Source organism: Canis lupus, chromosome 1 (assembly GCF_048164855.1).
Source record: "Canis lupus baileyi chromosome 1, mCanLup2.hap1, whole genome shotgun sequence".
Taxonomy (NCBI): Eukaryota; Metazoa; Chordata; class Mammalia; order Carnivora; family Canidae; genus Canis; species Canis lupus.
Window position 1 is genome coordinate 104,705,017 of NC_132838.1, and position 21,151 is coordinate 104,726,167.

A 21,151-nucleotide genomic window follows, 5' to 3' on the forward strand; every position below is an offset into this window, starting at 1 on the left:
AATTAGAAATCTTAAGCTGAACATAAAAGGCCTAGATATATTTAACTTGAGACATCCTTATCTCAGAGTTCATTATTCTTCTAATAACAAAAACCACTCCTGATTCCAAAGTCCCTAATTTTGATAAACAAGGGCTTGTCTTTATCCAACCATCACTGTTCATTAGATATCACACAATACATAATTTGTGGCTTTTTAAAAAGATTTTATTTATTTATTCATGAGAGACACAGAGAGGCAGAAACATAGGCAGAGGGAGTAGCAGATGTGGGGCTTGAACCCAGGACCCCGGGATCATGACCTGAGCTAAAGGCAGATGCCCAACAACTGAGCCACTTGGGTGCCGCACAATACATAATTTGGAGCAACTTTTTAGGTGTAAAAAAGAAAGAAAGGCCTTTGGTGAAGACTTGATCTTCAAGAATTACCAACTTTGTTTTTTGTTTTTTTTTTTTTTAAGATTTTATTTATTTATTCATGAGAGATACAGAGAGAGAGGCAGAGACATAGGCAGATGGAGAAGCAAGGCTCCTCATGGGGAGCCCAATGTAGGACTTGATCCTGGGACCTTGGAATCATTCCCTGAGCTAAACCACTGAGCCACCCAGGTGTCCCTCCCATGGTTTTGAGATGCATGGTATGCAAATTGTATATATAGTAAGCTTAAGATATAATTTAGGTATAACAGAACTGATGAGGAAGAATGTCTATATGTACCCATATTTTCAGATGAAAAGGGGATGTCAGTCAATATAGTAATAAGGAAATTTCAAAATTGATGATTTTCTAGCACACTTAAATATTACCAATTCATAATGGGAATAATTTTTTTTTTATATTGCATTGAATTTATTCCTCCAAAATCTCATGATTCTTGCTTGGCGTGAGAATCTGCACATGCAAGTCGTGTTACCCTATTAGTTGTGTGAGATGTATTGTTTTCCTTGTTCCAATGTTCAGAAACCATTGCTTATGTCTTGCACAGGTTTTCTAAGAATGGTTTCCAGCGAATTACATGATGTTCTAAGATTCATTCAAAATGGAAGTAATTCCACAGTGACTATATTAAGTTGCATGTCATTTAATTGATGTGTTTCATTTCTTCCTCCTTACCTGAAGTGTTTCAAGGCATCTGACACAAAGAACATCATGTTTTGCTCTGGAATCAGATGTTATGAGAGGCACCTGAAACTTAGAGTATGCCTACCCAGATTCAGAAGAATATAATCATGAATGCAAATGAAGTTCTAATTCTTCAGTAGCTTAACTGACTGGGCCACCCAGGTGCTCCTGTGTTTCACATTTTATTTGATGAAATATTTGAGTAGATTCCAGTTCACTATAGGTTGGAATATTTTCATGAAATAATGTGAAAATAAGTGTATTTGTGGGTAATCCCAGGAAGCTTGAGGAGAGCACTGAGGAAAATGAGACATGGAAGACCTGTAAACCAGAAGAGGACTATGTTAGAATCAGATTTCTCTGTAAATAAAGACAATGTGTATGTTTTTGTGTGTGACACCACTAATATCACCACAGAGAGAGTATCTAAGAGTGAGTTATCCATGTATAATTCAGGCATGACTTGTGATTTTGTTACTGCAGTGGCTCTCAAATTTATCTTGCATCAGAATTAGCTGGTGCGCTTGTAAAATCTCAGATTTCTAGGCCTCTTTCCTTGTTACATTTCAATTGTTTTAGGCTGTGTCCCCCAACTTTCCATTCCCACAAGTCCTCAGGTGGTGTCAATGGGGCCTCTTTTGGGAACCTGCTTTGAGAATGAAATTCTGGAGGCATCTTTCTGGTGGTCATCATCAATAAAAATATTAGTCCATGAAGGATGCAGTCAAATACACAGATGAGGGGATGCCCAGGTGGCTCAGGAGTTGAGCATCTGCCTTCAGCTCAGGACGTGATCCTGGGGTCCCAGGATTGAGGCTCACATTGGGTTCCCCATAAGGAGCCTGCTTCTCCCTCTGCCTATGTCTCCACCTCTCTCTGTGTGTCTGTCATGAATAAATAAATAATATCTTTAAAAAAACAGATATACAGATGAGCATGAATTGTATTAGGTGGATTGTGGTCCTGGTTCTCCAATGTGAAAGTGTGCTCATGTGTGGGCTGGCTGTTTTCTCCTGTGTTTTAACCGGGAAGCTGGACCTGTGTACATGATTCTCAGTAGGCAATTAAATACTCAGGCAATATGTGTGTCCAGGTCTGGAACTTATACTCTCAAGTCTCAGAGAATGAAGACTGTTCTGTGTCAAGTCTTTTGTTGTTTTTTTTTTTGTTTTTTTTTAATTTTTTCAAATTTTTTATTTACTTATGATAGTCACAGAGAGAGAGAGAGAGAGAGAGAGAGAGAGAGGCAGAGACACAGGGAGAGGGAGAAGCAGGCTCCATGCACCGGGAGCCCGATGTGGGATTCGATCCCGGGTCTCCAGGATCGCGCCCTGGGCCAAAGGCAGGCGCCAAACCGCTGCGCCACCCAGGGATCCCTGTGTGAAGTCTTTTGGATGAAGCATTGATTGTCAAACAGAGGAGAGAATCCAAGAACCAACGTTTTCTGGAAGGGCATGTGAACTCCTCCTGTTTAAATACTGGCTCTATCAATATTTAGATGATGACTGGACTTTTTTTATCTAAACATCTTTGTCAGTTGTAAAGAAAAAAAAAACTCTATGGTTCTTTTCTATGCATCCTATTATCTGACATCAGTTACAAAAGAACATTAGCCCAGATGCATAAAATTCTGAATATCAAAATAATTAGAATAAGGCATTAGTAAGAGTGGACCACATATTGTAAACAGTAATGAATGATTTTAGACATTGGTCAATATTTTAGATTTCATTTCTCATGGAAAAGGTAGCCCACAATTCCTGTCTCCCTGCTGATTTCTCTGGGTTTTTCTTTTTTAAGATTTTATTTATTGATTCATGAGAGATGCAGAGAGAGGCAGAGACAGGCAGAGGGAGAAGCAGACTCTGTGCTGGAAGCCTGATGTGGGACTCGATCTCAGGACCCCGGCATCACGCCCTGAGCCGAAAGGCAGATGCTCAACTGCTGAGCCACCCAGGCATCCCTGATTTCTCTTTTTTTGAATGTAAATAGTGAGCCCTGGAAAATGGTAGCTGAATATTGGACATTGGGAATGATCTTCATGGTCCAGATTTTCAGTGGGAACCATTACTGCAGTGGAACCAGGGCAAGGTTGACAGAGTTTTCTCAGCCATCTGAATGTAGCCAAATGTTGATATTCTAGGGGAATACCAGACACCTTTGCAGTTTTTGGTCTGAAACACTTTCTCCGTATTTTGGATGTAGACTCATTTTCCAGTTTCAGAGTTTCTAGAGTTTCTCACCCTCCGCAGGTTGATAAGGGACTAGATAAGGCTGTGGTGTCTGAGCAAGGATGTTTGGGGTAAATAACATGCACTCATGAAATGTTTATCACCAACTACATGCTTCAGGTATGTGAGTATGCATTGAGTCCAGCACACTGCTGAGAATCTTACATACATCATGCAAGTTAATCTTTCTGAATCCCTGGGAATTGGGGTACTCTATACTTGTTTTTCCCAGGAGGATTTGGATGCTGGTTGTGCTGGGAGTACAGATGCTTTCTCTTCTTTTTCATGATCAGTAATCTTAAAAATAATATTGGATGTGAAGGCACATGTATAGAGAGCAGACTGGGAGAGAGAAAGGAAGGATGGATTAGAGGATCAGAGGGAAATTTGATGGGTCAATATTTGCATTTTTATATTTGGTTAATTTTAATATGTGGACTATGAGTGGACATCCCAGGAAAAAAGGTGGGATGATATGTGTTGCTTTGGAAGCACTGTTATAACCAGAAAGGCGAAAGTGACTCACCAAATTTAGAGTCCTTTGCCTTCTTTATCTGAGCCAAAGCCTCAGGAAAGTGTGAATGCCATCTCAGGCCACCCAGTAGGTGGACTTGCAAGGAACACTGTTCTCTGAGCCATTCTGAGAAGGGAGGTGCAGAGACCGGTAGTTTTGTGGTCTATGGTCATTTTGACAGAATCTAAACTGACAATTCCCTGTTACACTCTGACAGCCACATAATTAGGCAGAGGGACTTTTCCAATGGAAATTTTGGAGCAGCTGAGCTCTGTGCTCACGATGTTTGCCCCAAAATACAAAAGAGGAATCTGGGGACATCAAAAGGATCTCTGGATGGGTGGGACTGAAGAGCATCTTATGTGTTCATATTACCTAGGATTATCCTGAATGTCCAGTCCCTGATCCCCATCTGCTGGGGGCCCTTTTCTTTCTGGCAGGTGCGTATTCAGGATCCTTCAGGATTCACCTGCATTCTCTTTGTGCACATGTGTGAACTTCTGGCAATAAGAAAAGCCAGAACAAGAAAAAGGGCAACAAAAAAATCTGGGTGTGATAACAATGTTGGTTAGAGGGAGGACTGCTGTGTCCATCGTGTCCATAGAGTCCCGGTTTGCCTGTATTGAGAACCCAGGTATGTGGGCCTGACAGACTTCAAGGCTGGTGATCTGGGGAGAAGGGAGGAGCATGTGCCTGCAGTTTTGTGCCTGAGAGGGGCGCTGTGCCCCAATGTCTCTGTGCACACATGCAGCACTTGGGGAAACCCTGTCTGCACAGGAGCAGTGGGGAGCCTTACCGAGACTGAAGTCTGAAGAAGTGAAGGCAGAGTCATGTTGGTGTGTTGTGCACTTGTCCAAAAGGGGGCAGAGAGGGGCAGGTAGAGATGTCATACTGATTCTTATACACACATTGCAAATGGGCAAGATGTTCAGGCTGTGTGAGAAAAGTGCTCAAAATGAAAGGTAGTACTGTATGGCTTTAAAAGGTGAGCTGATGTATATTCAAAGTTTCCAGAGTTAATTTGGCCAGTTAGTTTGTCTATTCAAATAGTCCCTCACCTGTAGGAACTAGCAGTGAGATTTTTATAGAGAGGATGTGGAAGCAAAGCCCCCAAAGATAGTGTTTCATTGTATTTACCTTAAGTGGTTGCCTCATTATTGGAAGGTCTGTTTGACTGTAACTATTTGTGTGTGTGTGTGTGTTTTTCTTTAAGATTTTGTTTATTTATTCATGAGAGAAGCAGAGACATAGGCAGAGGGAGAAGCAGGTTCCCCACAGGAAGCCCCATGTGGAACTTGATCCCAGAACCCCAGTATGAGCCAAAAGCAGATGCCCAACCCCTGAGCCACCCAGGCATACCTGTAATTATTTTTTCTTAAATTCATTTTCTTCTGTTCTGGTCCTATTGTGCTTTGCGTACAGAGGCTACCTAGGCTTTAAAGACACGTCAGTCTATGGCTTCCTTATTTAATTTAACAGTGGAAATGTAGTTGGGGGGATCCCTGGGTGGCCCAGCGGTTTAGTGCCTGCCTTTGGCCCAGGGCTTGATCCTGGGTTCCCGGGATCAAGTCCCACGTCGGGCTCCCGGCATGGAGCCTCCTTCTCCCTCCTTCTGTGTCTCTGGCTCTCTCTCTCTATTTCTATCATAAATAAATACATCTTAAAAAAAAAAAAAAAAGGAAATGTAGTTGGTTGGAGATTATAGGTTCTGAAGGTTTTTTTTTTTTATTCCATTTGCAAGGATAATTTAGCAAATGTCCATCCATTGTAAGGATGCAGTCATGATGGTACAACAATCTCCTGTCCCAGAACCACCCTGTAAGTCACATGTGTACCAATCAAAGATCCACATTTCATGATGTGTGATAGCAGAAGATGGATACATTCAATTACGTAGTTATATAAACAAGAGTGTTTCCCCAAGGGTGTTGTGTTTATAATTATTGTGGGATACAATGTGGGTTTTTGTTGCCATAGATCCACTTCTATGGCATTGATTAAGAAAAGCAATTTGAGGGGCGCCTGGGTGGCTCAGTGGTTGAGCATCTGCCTTTGGTTCAGGTCGTGATCCCGGGGTCCTGGGATCAAGTCTCCCATCAGGCTCCCTGCGGGGAACCTGCTTCTCCCTCTGACTATGTCTCTGCCTCTCTCTGTGTGTCTCTCATGAATAAATAAATTAAATCTTAAAAAAAAAAAAGAATTTGACAGTATATTTGATAACACAATATTTATGTAAGCACTGAACCAAATGCAAAATATTTTAGCATCTGTGTGTTATACTCTGAATTTGCATAAGAGGGAGGATCCATCTCAACCTGACAAGCTATTATGTCTGAAGATAAAACTATGATTGGTTTGAGGGTAATTGTCTCTAAATTTATAGTTTATAATTTTCTTTTTACAGTTAATGATATGCTCATGGATAGCTGTTTTCTATCATTACCATAACCAATCACTGTGCATTTAGGAGATAATAAAACCATGATTCTGAGTCTGAATTTCAGTGGACTTGGGGTCCTATAAGGTTAAAATCATAGTTTCAAGAGGCATTGGATCTTCTCAGGAATCTCAAGGTCAGCAGTCACTTCCAGGAGCATTTAGGTTGCTGGCAGAATTTTCACCTCATGGTTTCCACAAGATCTCCAACCTGGTCTTACCTTGTGCAGGGTATCCCCACGTAGAGAGAAAATGTTTAATCTCACTGTTTACTCAGAATTTACCTCTGGTCCTTCACTGTCTATTCAGTCAAAAAGGATTACTGGTATTTTTTTTAATTTTTTAAATTTTTATTTATTTATGATAGTCACACACACAGACAGAGAAGCAGAGACATAGGCAGAGGGAGAAGCAGGCTCCATGCACCGGGAGCCCGACGTGGGATTCGATGCCGGGTCTCCAGGATTGTGCCCTGGGCCAATGGCAGGCGCTAAACCACTGCGCCACCCAGGGTTCCCGGATTACTGGTATTTTATATAAATAAGGTTATTGGTTTGTGGGCTAGAATTAGAAACTGTTGATAATTGTGAATCAAATGCAAATGAGAGGGATCCCTGGGTGGCGCAGCGGTTTGGCGCCTGCCTTTGGCCCAGGGCGCGATCCTGGAGACCCGGGATCGAATCCCACATCAGGCTCCCGGTGCATGGAGCCTGCTTCTCCCTCTGCCTGTGTCTCTGCCTCTCTCTCTCTCTGTGACTATCATAAATAAAAATAAAAAAAATTTAAAAAAAAAAAATAAAATAAAATGTTTTAAAAAAAAAAAAAAAACAAAAAAAAACAAATGCAAATGAGAGAATCAATGAGTAAGAGAATGAATTAGTGACCTCCAAATGTACCCCTGCAACCTCCATCACCCCCAGCTCCATCCCTGTCTTCCCTCCTCTCTATATCTCACTGTCACCACAATCTCTTCACCCATGGAACCTTTAGATTTCCATGAAACCTGAATCTTTCCCTGCAAATGACCCTCCTAATCTTCTTCGTTGCTCTTCTAAGTCTATCCAGTGCATTTTAAAACTCTATACCAATAAATCACATTTTGCCTAGCCTGAGAGCCTCAGTTCAAACTTCTGACCCTTCCTTTGACACAAAATCCTCCATTCTCCGTTGCCCCATCTATCTTCTCCCCATTCCATGACTTCAGCCTATTTATTGTGTTTTTTATGTCCACTGCCCTCAATGCCTTAGCCATCATTATCAGGAGTCCTTAGTTTCCATATGTCCCTGCATTCATTACCCCAACTCTACACTCCTGCTTTCTCATAGGCCTTTTAGCCTACTGATGCCCACTTTTCTCCCAGGTCTGATGATCTCACTCCACCCACATTTCCTCCCTGTATCGATCATGTTTCCCAGGCATCAGCTTTTTCTCCCACCCTTTATCTCTGGTAAGAGCACTGAATACCCCCTGGACTGAATTCATAAGCAGCTATCACCTTTCCAACCCATAGTTTTTAACCCTTCATAGGCAGTAAGGTTTATATGCCTTTTACTAAACTTTGCATCCTAATTCCCTTTTCCCAATTAATTCCTCATCCATGATCTCTTTCCTTCCCAGGATTTCTTTCACACTCTTATTCCCTCAACACACACATATGCCTCATATCCTTAATGTCCCTGTATGTACTCCACCCCCAAACTTAAAACCTGTAGTGCACTTTAATCCCTCAGTGACGTTTAACTCCCTCATGCCCTTTAGCCCTGTTGTGGGTTATATAGTGTGCCTCAAATAAATATGCTCAAGTTCTGGGATGCCCGGATGGCTCAGTGGTTGATTGTCTGCCTTTGGCTCAGGGCATGGTCCCAGGTACAGGGATCCAGTCCCACATCAGTCTCCCTGCGGGGAGCCTGCTTCTCCCCCGTCTATGTCTCTGCCATTCTCTGTGTGTGCCTCTAAAGAATAAATGAATAAAATCTTTTTTAAAAAAATGTGCTCAAGTTCTAATTTACAGTACCTGTAATTGTACCTTATTGGGCAATAGCATCTTGTGTTTTTGTTGTTGTTGTTGTTGTTGTTTTTAAGGCAATAGTATCTTTGCAGATGTAATCAAGTTAAAAGGAGGCCATACTGGATTTAGGTAAGCCTGAATTCAGTGGCTGGTGTCCTATGAGAAGAGAGAAGTTCAGACACACACAGAATAGTGCGTGATGATGAAGGCAGAGACTGAGCGATGCATCAACTAGCCGAGGAAGGCCAAGGATAGCTGACAGTCTCCAGAAGTGAGAAAGAGGGAAGACTCCATTCTTGAGATAAAGTATGACCCTGCCAACAGCTTGACTTCAGACATCTAAGAACCTCTAGAACTGTGAGACACTAATACTTGGTTTGTTAATCACCCAGTTGTGGAATTTGTTAAAGAAGCCCTAGGAAACTAACACAGCTTCTATCCTCCCTTCCCCTGTGGCTCTGTTACCCCAAGCCCCCAGACTCTCTGCAGCTCCATTTATCCCATACCCTCTTTCATGCCCCACCCCTGTATCACTCCCATCTTCATGCCAAGTACTTTGACCTAAAACTAAAATGTCAGTGCTCTTTCAGTGGCATACATTATAAATATAGTCCTTGATGATGTTGTTAAACATATACATCCTTCTGGAGCACCTGGGTGCCTCAGTCAGTTAAATGTCTGCCTTCAGCTCAGGTCATGAAACCAAGGTCCTGGGATCAAGCCCTGCATCAGGCTCCCAGCTCAGCGAGGAACCTGCTTCTCCCAGTCCCTTTGCCCCTCCCCCACTCATGTATTCTCTCTCTCTCAAATAAATTAATAAAATCATTTTAAATTTTTAAAAACTTGCAGCAAGTAGTGCAGAGATGTTCAATATCAACTATTGGGGTTACTAACAAACACCACACACCTAGAAGATGGAGGCTAGGGTGTTCAATGATATAAAAGTGCTCAGGAGGACAAGGATGTTATGGGTAACTGTGGTCTCCTGGGAGGATCTGGGGAAAACCCAGTTTCCATAGATGTGTTAAACCCCTGCTTCTTCTGCCTGGACAGCATGAAAATCATGAAGCCACTGCCCCACATCATGAGTCCCAATAAAACACTAGGAATAATACCCATGCACAAATAGCAGCACTGTGATTTCTCCTTGAAATGTAGCACAACGGTATCCAAAATCTTTTTTCTTTGTGATGTTCTTGCTGTTCATTTTGCCAGCTACATATATAGGAAAAGTCAAATTTATTAGTATATATAGCATCGAATAAAGGGACATATGGGACTCCATGTACTTGGGAGATTTCACCTTAAACTCCACCCACCTGGAGTTCCAGGGACTGATCACCATCTCCTGAGAGACACTCAAGAGGCAGGTGGTGCCAACAGACACACCTCTGCCCACTTTATGAACTTAGAACACAAGTTTGTATCCAAAAGCATTAAGGATGTCTTTCAGCCCCAAACCAACCATTGTCTGAGTGACTCCTGGAGTTGGCTATGGTCAGGTGTTTGAGAATCAGATCTATGGACTTTACCTGTTCCCAGTGGAAAGAAAGGAAGGTATAATGGTAAAGAAGAGAGAAATTCCTCAGGTTTTCAACAATACCCTATAATAGAAATGTTACTCCTATTGTCAAGTGTCTGGAGGCCACTCTACTGGTTTCCAGATGACTGCTATTCACCTTTGTCGCCAGAGAATCCTTCATGGAAATAGGAGGCAGGAGTCATATGGAACATGTCAGCTGAAAGCCAAGAGTTTGCATTTTTTACTACTCAAGGAAATTATGAAAATAGAGGTCCTTTCTTTTCTTTAAAGATTTTTTATTTATTTATTCATGAGAGATAGAGAGAGAGAGGCAGAGACACAGGGTGAGGGAGAAGCAGGTTCCAAGCAGGAGCCCGATGTGGGACTCGATCCCAGAACCTCAGTATCATGCCCGGAGTCGAAGGCAAACGCCCAACCGCTGAGTCATCCAGGCATCCCTAGAGGTCCTTTTCTTATAAGGCTTCCAATCCTCAACCAACCACATTAGCCTTGAAATAACAATTTATACGAATTACTGATCTGAACACTGTATATGTGTTACTTTACAAAAATTTTCACGACTCTGGAATATTGGCCCATTCATACTTTTAATTTGCAGAGGAGAATGATATGGATGCACAATTTTAGCCAATATGTGAAAATGTGTACACAGCTTGGAAGCAGAGTAGCTGGGGTTGTAGCAAAGATGGTACTTTAACTACTGTTTTATATTAACAAACCATGATGGCTGGGTCATGGTTTCAAACAATTTTTTTAAAGATTTTACTAATTCATATCAAAGAGAGCAGAAGCAGAAAGAGGGACAGAGGGAGAAGCAGACTACCCATTGAACAGGGAGCCCAATGTGGGGATCCATCCCAGGACCCTGGGATCATGACCTGAGCCAAAGGCAGACCCTTAAGCAAATGAGCCACTCAGGCATCCCTCAAACAATTTTGATCTATATTTACTTTTGTTTCTTATACCTTGACATTTTAATTTAGGTAGTATTTTTTAAGAGTTTACATATTTATTCATGAGAGACACAGAGAGAGGCAAAGACATAGGTAGAGGGAGACACAGGCTCCCTGCGGGAAAGCTGGTGGAGGACTCTATCCCAGAACCTCAGGATCATGACCTGAGCCAAAGGCAGATGCTCAACCACTGAGCTGCCCAGGTACCCAATAGTATTTTTGTTTGTTTGTTTGTTTTCACAAGATTCTTAGGAATAGATATTCTACAGGTCAAAATAAACTATGAAGAAAAATTGCGAGTTTTTTTTTTTTTTTAGATTTTATTTATTTATTCATGAGAGACACAGAGAGGCAGAGACATAGGCAGAAGGAGAAGCAGGTTCCATTACAGATGCCCGATGTGGAACTTGATCCCGGGACTCTGAGATCCTGCCCTGAGCCAAAGGCAGATGCTCCACCCAGGTGTCCCAGATTTGGAGGTTTTATTATGTTAGGTGAATTACTGCAGTTTAATAGGAAAAGGAATCTGCCCCATGACCAACGTGGATTTCATGAAAACAGAATGAGTTAATTTATTAGACAGAAAAAACAAAATTTTTATTAGACAGTATTCATTTGTGTGTAAGCAGTGTCAAAGTGCAATGTCAGATATTACAGTAAGTGAAGAGTAATATCACATTATGAAATAATCGATGTGATACCATAAGTATGAAACTTCAAGCTTTGATACAATATTGTGTAGAAATGAAGTTATTAGTATTATCAGATCACCTATTTCTCTATTCACACCTGAGTAACAGGAAGCTATTATCAAAAAAGATGTGGGAAGTCTTGTGCATTGTAGAAAGCTGTGGAGAAATGCATGTTGAACTGAGGCATGGTACTAAAATCTGTTTTAAACCAGAGAGAATGTCACAAAATGCATTTGAGCCTAACAGCTGCTCTATGAAACACATGATGCAAAGCTTTTTTAGTACTGGTTACTTCCTCACGTCAACAGTCAATAATCATCAGAAGATGGATGTTCCAATAGAGACAGAATCAACGTCTCCCTTACGTGCATCCTAACCCATAGTTAGAGAAAAATATTTCTATTTTTAAAACTGTCACTCAGAGACCATTCTTTTTACAACTTGAAACCTTTACTTATCTCCCTCTGAGGTGTCCAGTGGGCTTTTCATTCACTTGTTTCCTTGTTCTTCTGAAGGCCGGCTCTCTGAATGTTTCTCCTCTATATCGCAAAATCTGTCAGTTCTCACTTCCTCCTTGGGCTTTTTCCATAGCCATGAACAAGTCTCACTGTGAAGTAATGACCTAGAGCTTTTGAGAGGTTTGCTTTGGGGTGGATCAGCTTTGATGTCCAAGATTCCTTTTGGAGTTGGCAGTGAGGTTCTCAATATCAAAGAGGAGGGCCAGCCTGTAGTGCTTAGTGGGCACTTGATATTCGGGCTGCTCTGTGCAGACTGGGATTAAAGAAATTGCACGTGTAATCCAGATGGGGTCAGTGGCCTCAATAAAGTGCAAAGTCCTGAAAAATGCAGAGGACTAAGGGGGCATGAGCTCTGCCAGAATTTAAAAGCTCATTAGAGAACGAATGAGAGCATCACTGAATACAAAATAGAGATTGGTATAGGGAGTAGAATAAATTATTCCACAACCTGAAATCAGTTATCAACACTGCCCTTAAAATCATACATCAAATTTGATTTGTTAATTAATTTTTAAACAATAGAATCAATCTAGATATCTAAAACTTGGAGGTGTATGAAATAATCTATACTGCATTCATTGAACTGAATGCCAGTTGTATATCGAGGAATTGTTCTGGATCATTCATTATAAGTGAGAGACAAAGGTTTACAATTCAACACTGGGGAAGCAATGTAGAACTTTGGCTTTGCAATCAGACAGTTTCAAGTGTGGTTGTAATAGTTGTTACCAAAGCAACATTTCTTTTTATGGGCAAATATTTCAAATACTTCTAAAGAAGTTATGTTCTGTACTAATATATATACAATAACGAATCCCTCCCTATCAAAACATACACTCCAATTTTCCTAGCTCTATGCCTTTTTTAAATATACATACAGATATTGAGTTAAAAGGATGCATGCCATTTTATGAGCATATTGTGTCACATAAGGTGATGCAGCTTTTCTCAACATTTCTGCGATACGTTTTAGAGATGTTTCAGTAGTAGTAAAAATGGAATTCGGACAAATCTTAAAATACCCATCTAAGTATTTTCTATTGAACACATAGAAGTCATTTTTAATTTCTTCTATATAAAGAATGTTGTGATTCATATTTCAGACACATGTGTATATATTTCTTTGTTAAACCTTTTTTTATTTGAGAGAGCACATGCGGAGGGAGAGGGAAAGGGAGCAACGGGCTCCCCACTGACCAGAGAGCGAGACTTGGGACTCAATCCCAGGACCCTGGGATCATGACCTGAGCTGAAGGCAGATAGATGCTTAACTCACTGAGCCACCCAGGTGCCCCTATTTATTTCTATGAGTAGTAGAATGTGAACCATAATTACTACTTCACAGGTAAATGAATTGAAAATTTTTACACATACTGGACAGCTCTTCCCTAAAGTTGCACTTATGTCCTATTTTATTCATAGTTTTTTTTTCCTCCTGGCTTCATCAGTACTCTTTATTACCATTTATTTTTATCTCATCTATCATAAGGCTAAAAGTGGTATCCATGTATTTATTTGTACTCCACCTCTAGCTGTGAAATCTGATCAATTTTCATTCTTGAATATTCAAGTTATTTTATCAATTAGCTTCTCCTATACTTAGAAAAATGAGGTTCAATTGCAGAGGTATTCTGTCTTTTAATCCTATTTAATAATTGAAATATTTTCTCTTTGGCTAACACTAATTATTTACCTATAATACCTAAAAAAAAAAGTATATGCTCTTGATTCTATTGTTAAATGTATACATACCATAATTCTGATTTTGCAGCTAGGCACTAGTCCATGCTTGAAAATGCTGTATATTCTTATACACTTAGTCAACATATTCTAAGATTATGTTTAACTTCGGACGCCTGGGTGGCTCAGAGGTTGGGCATGTCTGCCATTGGCGCAGGGCGTGATCCTGGAGTTCTAGGGATCGGGTCCCACATCAGGCTCTCTGCATGGAGCCTGCTTCTCGTCCCTTTTCCTTTGTCTCTGCTTCTGTGTGTCTCTTGTGAATAAATAAAATCTTTAAAAAAAAAAAAGATTATGTTGAACTCTTTTAGAAATTTGTCTTTTTCCATTTTAGTGAGTTTATATTAAAGTTATATGAAAATAAACCCATACTACCTACTAGGCAATCTGTTCTGGAGAACATAATTAGCTGTACATTTCAAAGGTGCTTCTTCCTTTTGACCTAAGTCTGGCTCCAGATGCTCTTCAGATTGTCCAGCTTCAGCATCAGCTATTTCCCAGGTCTCTAGATTGATGGCCTTCTTTGCAGCCTTCTCTTGCCAGCTCTCTCAATTGATTTAGTCAATTCATTAAAGAAACCTTTCACTCTCTATGTAGATATATAGAGAAATAGAGATCTATTTCTCTTTATGATAAGCTTATATCTATTTCTGTAGCTATAGGTCTATAGAAACAGATATTAAAAGTAAAAGAGATAGATATGAATTCTATTGATTTTGTTTCTTTGCAGAAACCCATACATATTTTAGCATCTCTACTTTCTTCATCCAATATTGAAGTGCTGAATTTCAACTATTAATAATTATATATGTGTAATTTGACAAAACCTCCTACCCATGTGCTTCCTTTCAAAAATTTTTGTATTACTACAAAATTGAAAACACAGAAGACAGTTAACTTCTAAATTCCATTTGAAATCCTACACATATATGTGCCTTTTTTTTTTAAGATTTTATTCATTCATGAGAGACACAGAGAGAGGCAGAGACACAGGCAGAGCATGAAGCAGGCTCCCTGAAGGAAGCCCAATGTGGGAACTCGATCCCGGGACTCCAGGATCACGCCCTGGGCGGAAGGCAGGCACCAAACAGCTGACCACCGAGGTATCCCGTATATGTGTTTAATAGCTGAATTTATAGTCTTAAGATGTTATACTACTAGGTCTTCTCATACGGGCATTTATTTGGGGTTCTTTTAAAACAGATTTGCATACAATTTACATGCTGTATAATTCACCTATTATAAATGTACAAACGGTAGGTCTTTAACTGATTCTACACATAGGTGCAGGCAAACCATAGTCAATCAAATGTAATCACCTCTTAAAGAAAACTCATTCTTTACCTATCACCATCCCCAACCTTTTATTCGTATGCCTAAGCAACCACTAATATTGTTTCCCAGTCTCATTGAGATATAATCAACATAAAACATTATATTAGTTTCAGATACATGCTTCACATAAGTATATATATATATATATTTTTTTAAGATTATTTTATTCATAAGAGTCACAGAAAGACACAGGCAGAGACATAGGTAGAGGGAGAAACAGGCTCCATGCAGGTAGCCTGATGTGGGACTCAATCCTGGGACTCCAGGATCACACCCTGGGCCAAAGGCAGGCACTCAACCACTGAGCCACCCAGGCATCCCAGTATATATTATTTTAAAACATAGTTAACATCACCTTAGTTAAATTTTTCACGTGATAAGAATTTTTAAGAGCTATTCAATTAGAAACCTTTAAATGTATTGTTAGAGCATCCATTGTATAAATGCACATTATCTACTCATCTGCCAATGGGCAAGTTATTTCCATATTTTGCCTATCATGAATAAGGTTGCAACTTGCTTATTTTTCACGTATTTGTGAATTTTCTAGTTTTGTTCTTGAAACTGACTTCTAGTTTCATGCCAAAGTGGCTTGGAAAAGATGCTTGGTATGATTTCAATCATATTAATTAGGACTTGTTTTGTGGCCCAATATAAAATCTATACTGGAGAATGCTTCATGGGCTTATGGGAAGAATCTGTTTTACTGATGCTGTTGGATGGAATGTTCTGTCTGCTTCTATCATTAAAGTCTGACATCACCTTATTGATTTTGTCTGGATAATCTATCCATTATTGAAGGTACAATATTAAAGTCCCCCCCCACCTTTTAAAAGATTTTATTTCTTTATTCATGAGAGACACAGAGAGAGAGAGAGGCAGAGGGAGAAGCAGGCTCCATGCAGGAGGCCCAGGAAGCCAGATATAAGACTCAATCCTGGGACTCCAGGATCACACCCTGAGCCAAAGGCAGATGCTCAACCGCTGAGCCACCCAGGCGTCCCTTGAAGTCCCCTTCTAATGTATTGCCATCTCTTCCTCTCTTCTTCTCTGTTAATAATTGCTTCATGTGTTATGTACTTTCATGTTGGGTACATAGATAATGATAAAAGTTATATCCATTTGTTGAACTGACCCCTTTATTATTTATAATTTTTTTTAAGGAAAAGCAGGTCATATTGAATTGAGAAACTATAAAAGATTGCTATAGATCTATCAATCAAACTTAGGTTGTTTAGGGCAGCCCGGGTGGCTCAATGGCTTAGTGACACCTTCAGTTCTGGGTGTGGTCCTGAAGACCCGGGATCAAGTCCCATGTCAGGTTCCCTACAGGGAGCCTATTTCTCCCTCTTCCTATGTCTCTGCCTTCTCTCTGTTGTCTCTCATGAATAAATAAAATATTTAAAAATATATATTTTCTTCATATATTCATGTTGTATTGTCCTTAATGTCCATGGAAAATTAGGTATGATGAATCCCACTTAAGGAAGAAGAGCATCTCATATCTTTGATGCAACAACAATCACTTACATAGTTTCACAAACCCACTAGGAATAAAAAAATTTTCTGAGGAGTTGTGACTATAGAAACACATTAATATTTGCAAAAGTCACAAATCTCATATAGACTCAATGGAAACAAAAACACATTGAAATTATACCCATGCAAAAATCCATCCCTTCTCTCTTTTGAAGCCTAATTGCATATACATGATCTAACTGACTAACTTTATATTAGTTCCTTTTTGATGTGATGTCTGAATAGAGTGACAGATAAACTGCTTTGTACTATGAATTGTGACATTTATTGACATTTTATGTTCAATTAAATACATTTCTAATTATTTTTACCTTTCAAGTTACTTTTCTTCTCTGAACAATGAGGTTTCCTAAGGTGTAACATACTCTCCTCCTTCATTATGTTGCTACACTTTGAACCAAGATTGTGTTTTGGGATACTGAGTAAGGATTGGATTCCAGTTAAAGATTTGGCCACTTTCTTCCCATTTCAATTTTGTTTTTGTATGATAACTATAATATGGAGCAAGTTATGACTTCCAGCTAGAGGTTTGCCACATTCATTCGATTTTGTATCATTTTTCCTCAGTATGAACTCAGTGATGCTGAGTGAGGGTTGAACATCCTGAAACCTTTACCACATTCTTTAGTTATAATATTTCTCTAGTATGAATTCTGTAATGATGAGAGAGGCTTGAGAACTATGAAAGGGCTTGCCAATGTTTATATTTATAATCACTTCCACTATCCATTCTCTGATAAGGAATGAAAGTGTAACATTGCTTAAGGGTCTTGCCACATTCTTTACACATGTATTAGTTACTCTCCAATATGAATGCTCTGATGTAGAGTTAGGGTTCAACAGGTCTTACAAATTCTCTCACTGTCTTATATTTGTAAGAACTGCTCAAGTATGAATCCTGTGATGTCGAATGAAGCTTGATTGATGGATAAAGGCCTTCCCACATTCTTTACATTTATAAGGTTTCTCTCCAGTATGAATTCTCTGATGTCCAATAAGGCTTGAGTGGTGGTTAAAGAATTTGCCACATTCGTTACATTTATAAGGTCTCTCTCCAGTATGAATTTTGTGATGCTGAGTAAGGTTTGATTGCTGATAAAAAGCCTTGCCGCATTGTTTACATTGGTAAGATTTCTCTCCAGTATGAATTCTGAGATGTTGACTAAAGCTTGACTGATGGAGAAAAACCTTGCCACATTCTTTACATTCATAAGGTTTCTCGCCAGTATGAATTTTGTGATGGTGAATAAAGCTTGACCGGTGGCTGTAGGTCCTGCCACATTCTTTACATTTATAAGGTTTCTCTCCAGTATGGATTCTGTGATGTTTACTAAGGTTTAAGTGGTGGTTAAAAGCTTTGCCACATTCCTCACATTTATAAGGTTTCTCTTTAGTATGAATTCTGTGATGTTGAGTAAGGCCTGACTGATGGATAAATGCCTTGCCACATTCTTTACATTCATAAGGTTTCTCCCCAGTATGGATTTTGTAATGTTGAGTAACGTTTGATTTATATATAAAGGCCTGGCCACATTCTTTACATTGGTAAGGTCTCTCTCTAGTATGAAATCTGTGATGTCGAGTAAGGTTTGAGTGCTGGTTAAAGGCCTTGCCACATTCTTTACATTGGTAAGGTTTCTCTCCAGTATGTAATTTGTGATGTCGAATAAGGTTTGGTTGGTGGCTGAAGGTCTTGCCACATTCTTTACATATATAAGGTTTCTCTCCTGTATGAATTCTGTGATGTTGAGTAAGTTTTGATTGACAGATAAAGGCTTTGCCACATTGTTTACATTGATAAGATTTCTCTCCCTTATGAATTGTGTGATGCTGAGTGAGGACTGATTGATGGATAATGGCCTTGCTACGTTCCTGACATTTGTAAGGTTTCTCTCTACTACACACTGTCTTATGTATGCGTATTCTTGATGACTGACTCAACAGGTTCCCAGGTTTAGTGTATGTGCATGGGTTTTTTCTCCCATGAATTGTCTGGTGATCACCAACACCGGTGGAGTGGTTAAGATCATTTTCACAATCATTGTATTTATAAGGATTCTCTCTCCTATGCATACTGTTATATACAAGGTTGGCTCTTTGATGAAAGACGTCCCCCCATGGATTACATTCAGAATGGGTCTCTGGAGAATGAGTCCTCAGATGTTTATCAACATTTGAGCCTTGATTACATTTTTCCTCAGATTCACTGCCTTGAACAAGTCTGTCTTCACTGAAAACGGTCTGGTAATTTTGTAGGGTTGAGTCCTTGGTGAAGGACCTCTCATACTGAAACCACCTAGCAGTTGCTTCTTCATCTATAAATCTCTGATGTTTAGACATATTTGACTGAAAGCTCAGTCTAATCCTATTTTCCAGATTGTTCAAATTATTATCTTCAGCATGGTAACTTTCCAGATTTTCTACATTATCTTTCCATAAATATGTATCTTTGAGTATTTGATTTGAGCTGTTGCCTACAGAAACACTCTGCTTTATAGAACTAGTGGCCTTAAAAAGAAAGGTTTTACACAATGTTTTATATCCTTCACCATGTGGGGCAGTGAGATTCTTATTATGGGCAGTAGCCTCAATTTGAATATATCCTTTATGATCATTGTCCCAGTCTATCATTAAGTGTAACTTCTCAAGGACACTATGTTTATATGGACCCACTGACACATTTGGAAATGAAGCTTCTTTGCACAGCTCTGACTGGAAGCTTGGGGTGTCATGTGAAGATACAGCTGAAAAATATTGAATAACAGAAAAGGCAAGTCATTCCACTTACTACTTTCAGAAGGAAATACTGATGACATCTATATACAGCCATCAAATCAGTCAGAGAATATCAGCAAGATGGTTGAGGAGTCCTCAGGACTTCATCCCTCCATGGACACATAAACTTGTACACAACATACTGACCACATAGCTTAACAGTTAATTCCATAGTGTGACACAAACCACTTTCCTGTAGCTCAAGTAATCATGAAAAGTACCATAGGAGCCCAAAATCAGCAGAGGGAAGAAATTTTTTAAAAAACTATTTTACTTATTTGAGAGACAGACAGTTAGAGAGAGAGAGAGAGAGAGAGAGAGAGAGAGAATGAGCAAGGGGAAGGCCAAAGGAGAGGGGCAAGCAGATTCCCTGCTCAGCAGGGAGCATGACACAAGATTTAAACTAGGACCTCGAGATTATGACCTGAGCTGAACTCAAACACTTAACTGACTGGGCAATCCTGTCACTCTGTGGAAGAAAGGAAACTTAAACATAAAACAGAAATGAATAAAATAGGATTTAGGAAAATATCAACAATACGAGGATTTGGTTTTCAGAAAAAATAAAAATAAAAGTTGATGGACATAGAACTAAAGTAAGAATGAAAGAGGAAACCAACTAAAATAGGAAGAAATGGTATAACCAATACTACAGAAATGAAAATAATTAAAAGAGGCAATGATACATATATATGCCAAGGAATAAATACCGTTGAGTGGATATAAATACCCAAAAAGGGGGCAGCCCGGTGGCTCAGCGGTTCAGTGCCCCCTTTGGCCCAGGGCCTGATCCTGGAGACCCAGGATCCAGTCCCATGTCGGGCTCCCTGCATTGAGCCTGCTTCTCCCTCTGCCTGTTGTCTCTGCCTCTCTCTCTCTCTCTGTTTCTCATGAATAAATAAATAAAATCTTAAAAAAAAAAAAACCAAAAAGATCTAACTTACCTGGACTCCATCATGAAGCAATTTCTAAAACAATCTCAACTGATCTACGCCTACTAAGTAAATTGACAAAGTAATTTTAAAAAACCTCCGAACGGGATCCCTGGGTGGCGCAGTGGTTTAGCGCCTGCCTTTGGCCCAGGGCGCGATCCTGGAGACCCAGGATCGAATCCCACGTCAGGCTCCCGGTGCATGGAGCCTGCTTCTCCCTCTGCATGTGTCTCTGCCTCTCTCTCTCTCTCTCTCTCTCTCTCTCTGTGACTATCATAAATAAATAAAAATTAAACAAAACAAAACAAAACAAAAAAAAAACCTCCGAACAAGGAAAAGTCCTATGCCAGATGAATTCATGGGATAATTCATACAAATATATAATGAGAAAGTACTTCAAATATCCTCAAATATTTGCAAGGAGTAAAGAGAAGGGAGAAAATGACAACACTCTCTGGGACACCAGCATTAGCAGGTTATCAAAGCCATAGGAGAAACTACAAGTAAAGAAATCTACAAACTACTATCTGTGAGGAATATTCATGCAAAGTCCACAATGAAATAATGCAAACGGAATCAAAAGCACACTTTAACATTTTACAACATGATCAAGTGAGAATTCTTCCTGGAATTCAATACTATCAATTTGAGACTGCACATTAACAGGAAGAGGATCATAATAACTAACCAGACACTTTGAAGAGATTATACAAAGATTTTACTCCATAGTAAAAGGAAGTAACTACAACAAAGCAAATAAAACCAAGAGTAGGTTATTCTCCTTCCAACCAGAAGCCTACTGTGAAAATGAC

At 39.7% G+C, this 21,151-nt stretch overlaps 1 protein-coding gene across 2 annotated transcripts in view; it reads right to left on the bottom strand.

The window, feature by feature from the left end:
* Nucleotides 1-21,151, bottom strand: part of LOC140600322 (uncharacterized) — a 58,184-nt gene that overhangs the window by 18,669 nt on the left and 18,364 nt on the right. The window contains exon 3 of one of the 2 annotated variants that reach the window (XM_072768518.1): nt 16,767-19,376. The exons of the other annotated variant lie outside the window; for it this stretch is intronic. Coding sequence (XP_072624619.1) covers nt 17,518-19,376 — 1,859 coding nt within the window. The 3' untranslated portion in view covers nt 16,767-17,517. Of the gene's footprint in view, nt 1-16,766; nt 19,377-21,151 lie in introns of those variants that run through there. 2 annotated transcript variants of the gene reach the window in all.